General features: G+C 37.7%; 1 protein-coding gene across 1 annotated transcript in view; it reads right to left on the bottom strand.

Annotated features, from left to right (window-relative positions):
* Positions 1-328: 328 nt before the first annotated feature.
* The window catches only part of gja1b (gap junction protein alpha 1b), a 4,665-nt gene continuing 681 nt past the window's right edge, over positions 329-4,312 (bottom strand). Inside the window, exon 2 of the mRNA XM_085432984.1 lies at positions 329-3,500. Coding sequence (XP_085289110.1) covers positions 2,318-3,484 — 1,167 coding nt within the window. The 5' untranslated portion in view covers positions 3,485-3,500 and the 3' untranslated portion in view covers positions 329-2,317. The remainder of the gene's footprint in view (positions 3,501-4,312) is intronic.

The following is a 4,312-nucleotide window of genomic DNA, read 5'->3' on the forward strand; positions in this document are numbered from 1 at the left end:
TAGTCACACTGTCTGACAATTGACCTGCTCATCTCCAGCTACATGCAGGACTTGCAATTGGCAAGTGTTATTTCTCTTTAAGCTTGTAAAACAAAAAATAAAGATAGAAAAAACTGAAACCTAACTTACCATAAAAGTAAACTGTAATGACATGTTGTACAATAAAGGGCTATTCTATACATGTCTAAATATGTCTGTTCTAAAAATGTTAAAGATGAAAAATATTTTTTGTAGAATAAACCTTGACTAACATAACATTAATCAACACCAAAAATTTTATGTGAGGTAAATAAGTATTTTTGAAAACATCTTAACATAGATGACATAATGTACTTTAACAGTTCTTTATTGGCAGGTGTTTAGTTCTAACAACAGCAATGGCTAATAATGGCCACATATTAAAAAAAAATCAATCACTGCTTAAGAAAGAAAAATGTTTATTGGTTAAAGAAGTATTTAAAAACGTTTTATTTTACCGTCATATACTCACACTTTACAGCAGTGGACCCCACACATGAGCATTGTCTGAATACTTGCAAGCAGTAATTATTGCTTCTCTTCTGTCATTGAACAACATTACTGTACCTCACCGAGATATTTGGTGATTAAAAGTCTGATGTTATTGATTATAATAATGTCTGTGTTATAAAATAAATTAGTAACATGTTCATCATGTCATCAGAAAACCACATACTATGTGTATCATAATGCTTCTCAGTCTCCCATGTCTCAGTGCAACTCCTATTGTAGCCAAAATATCAGTTACATATGCAAATACTCCAAAACAATGACCAACTGGCAATTGAAGCAAAATCGCAGTAAAAGACATTCAAATTGAGATTTATCTTAGTGTTTGGTAGTTGTGGAGCTACACTGGCATATCTTTATTAGAAATGACTAAATATTAGTCCGCATCTATAAGCAGTCTTCTACAAACTCACATTTTGATTGCGACACAGTTAGCTTGATTTACATTCCTAAATATCTACTTCTCAAGCAGCAAATTAAATTGAGCTACACTAAGTTTGAAAAACAAAAAAAAATCGAATATGTAAAATGCAGAAAATCATTCGAGTGTCTTTGTTTCTCACAATAGGTTAAAAAAAAGGAACACATTTCAGCAAATGACTGACAGTAATAAAGCCTTTCTTAATAGAACAAACATATTTTGCTGAGTGACAGCAGCTTGCTACCATCATCCCTGCCACCCCTGTGCACACTTCAAAACATGATAAAAGCACTAAAACCTTACACTACACAAATTCAAAGTTTATCAGATAATAAACAATATTATCTGACATATTACCTGATAATAAACGGCAATAAACAGTTTGTGGGGGACTTGTTTGCTTTACTGAGTAGTAGTCAATTTTCTGTCTTAGTGGTAGTTCTCCTAAAGATCCTGGCAATAAATATTAATTTACAAAACATATAAACCCTTTACTGTTAGTCACTGTCAAAGAATTAACCAAGTTATTTATACAACAGCATTGAGCAATAACTTTGTGTTGTGACTAGGGCAACTGACAAATTAGAAGAAATCAACACATCTTTGGGTGAATGAAAATGAGAATGAAAGTAAAGAAACTGAACCAAACTGCACTGATTGGTTGTGGTACCACACTTCATAACTGCACTACAAAACTCAATTTTAAACAGTGTGTTTTTGTTATCCCAAATTCTCTATTGCATGACATTTATATCATTTGACAACATTAGGAAATTTAGATGCACAGGTATGAAGATTTGTGGCTCGCTGTCGTTTATCAGACAAATACAGTGTTCACTGATCTCGACTAAACATAAATGAAACTGAGTGTGTAGTAGCCACTTTACAAAACATTAATGCTGCAAAGCTACTAATGCTTCATACTATCGTATTTCATGAAAAAGGACATCATCAACTGGAAAAACATGAGGAACATTGAAAGAAACAAAAACAGTAAATCTTTTATGTAATATCAGTAAATTGAAACCAAAGCTGTCAACTTATGGGGCTGTGTTCTTGAACAGATTATTAATGTTGGTTGTGTTATACTCTTTCAAATCCCAATTCGTGTGGCTACAATATTCTCTTGAGGCTGGGTTAAAAGCACTAAAAAGTAAAACTCAGTCAGAAAATACTTGTACCTTTGATATTATTACATAATGGTTTTAATGTTTCTTGAACTGACTAAAAGTCTCTATATTGAAGACGGTGATTGAGATTAGTCACACCTCTCAAATAAACCTATGTGATAAAGTGTTTCCTGATGTTTCTGGCTTCAACCAGAAATTCTGTCAGCCAGAGAGAGGTGGAAAGAGACGAAACCGTGTTTTAAACATCCAGGTCATCTGGCCTGGCTCGGCTGCTCATTCTGCTGCTGGCCCTGCTACAAGGCCTGGCATCCATCAACCCTATCGGCTGCAGCTCGTGTCCTGCTGAGGAAGACAGTTTCTTATGCTCGTGGGTATCATCTGGGAAATCAAAGGCTTGTGCGTGGGAGTTTGAAATAGTGCTTCCTCCACCAGTCTGTCCAAGACGGTTCTGTTCTGTAGAGTAGTTAGCCCAGTTCTGCTCGTTGGCCTGCTTATTATAATTACGGCACGAGCCAGTTCCCCGCTCCCCTGTGGCAAGCTTGTAGCCAGGGGGGGACATTGGTGAGAGTGGGGCAGTTGGGGATGAGCAGCCATTATAGTAGGCATACTTCGTAGTAGAGAGTTCTTTAGGGGTAGGGCTTAAGGTGCCTCCGCTGGGGTAGAGTGTGGGTTGTTGTTTGCCTTTTACACGATCTTTGATCCTCTTAAAGAACACATAGAAAAGTTCAATGACATTGAGCAGCAATGACACCAGTGAGACCACCAACATGAAAATAATGAATACGGTCTTCTCTGTGGGACGAGACAAGAAACAGTCCACTCGGTGTGGACATGGGTTCCTCTCACAGGTGTAGACTGCACTCAGACTGAACCCATATATGTACCACTGAATAACCAGGAAGCCCACTTCAAACATAGACTTGAAAAAAATGCTCACTATATAGGTTCTAAGGAGGGCTCCTTTCATCTTGACTTTGCCATGTTCCTCAATACCATACTTTAGCTTTTTCATCTCAATTTTCTTTAAAGGTATGTCGACGTCACCTCCGTCATTTTGCACAGCTTTGAGATCCTCTTCTTTCCTGTTGAGTTTCTGCTCTTTCCTGTTCAGATAGAAGACATGAGCCAGGTATAGAAGTGTAGGTGTCGACACAAAAATAATCTGGAGAACCCAGAAGCGAACGTGGGAAATGGGGAAGGATTTATCGTAACAGACATTTTCACACCCAGGCTGCTGGGTGTTACACTTGAAGGCTGACTGCTCATCTCCCCAGGCCGATTCGACTGCAGTACCGAGCACCAGGATCCTGAATATGAAGAGCACCGACAGCCAGACCTTCCCACCAGCAGTAGAGTAAGCCTGAACTTTGTCCAGCAGACGACCCAGAGCACTCCAGTCACCCATGTTCAGGGAGTATTAGCTAGTGGGAAAAAAGAACAATGTTGAAGTGGTTGCAGTGTACAAACTGTGTTACACAAACAGTTATCAAAGTTAGGAGCAGGAACCCTGTTTTTAGGAAAGATCCCTAAGATTCTTGCCATTAGCTTTATTTTGGGTTATTTTTTCCACAACTATCCAAAAAACTAAATTGCGCTGAATAATACAAAGTCTGATGTCTCATCAGTACTCAAAATAATTTGGTATATTCAGTTTAATGTCGCCTTTGAAAGAGGTCATACTATTTTAAGACGTCACGGAATCGTTTTCAGCAGGCACACCAAAAAGTAGACTGTACTGTTAATTATACTACCAAATGATAAATCACATGCTTGTAACACATAATACACACACATTAAGACATGTTACTTCAGAGAGCAATGGCAGCGTTGGATATATGTTTGTAAGGCAACTTTTGCGGGGAAGTGTGAAACAGCAGCCTAATCCCCATGGTGCCTGTAGTAAGTAAGTAACTGCATGTGATCTCACTTATACATGTAAATGGTAAATGCACTGGTGCTTTCTATCTAATATTACACACATTCACACTCCAGTGGACATGTCTCACGCAGACTAGTGCAGCCAGGAGTTGAACCACCAGTCTTCAAATTAGTAGATGACCTGTTCTGTCTCCTTAGCTGACAAGTTATACACAATGCAATGTATTTCTGTGAACATTAATTGGAAATGTGAAAATTAACTTTAGTTTGGGAGTGTTTGGCCTTTATATTTAAATATAAGAAGTGCAAAATTTGAGCTACTAAGAATTTAAGGTAAATTAAGCTTTCATTGGTA

Source organism: Copadichromis virginalis, linkage group LG15 (genome assembly GCF_057382275.1).
Source record: "Copadichromis virginalis isolate Kocher_CV1m ecotype Utaka linkage group LG15, C_Virginalis_male_GT1.1, whole genome shotgun sequence".
Classification (NCBI taxonomy): Eukaryota; Metazoa; Chordata; class Actinopteri; order Cichliformes; family Cichlidae; genus Copadichromis; species Copadichromis virginalis.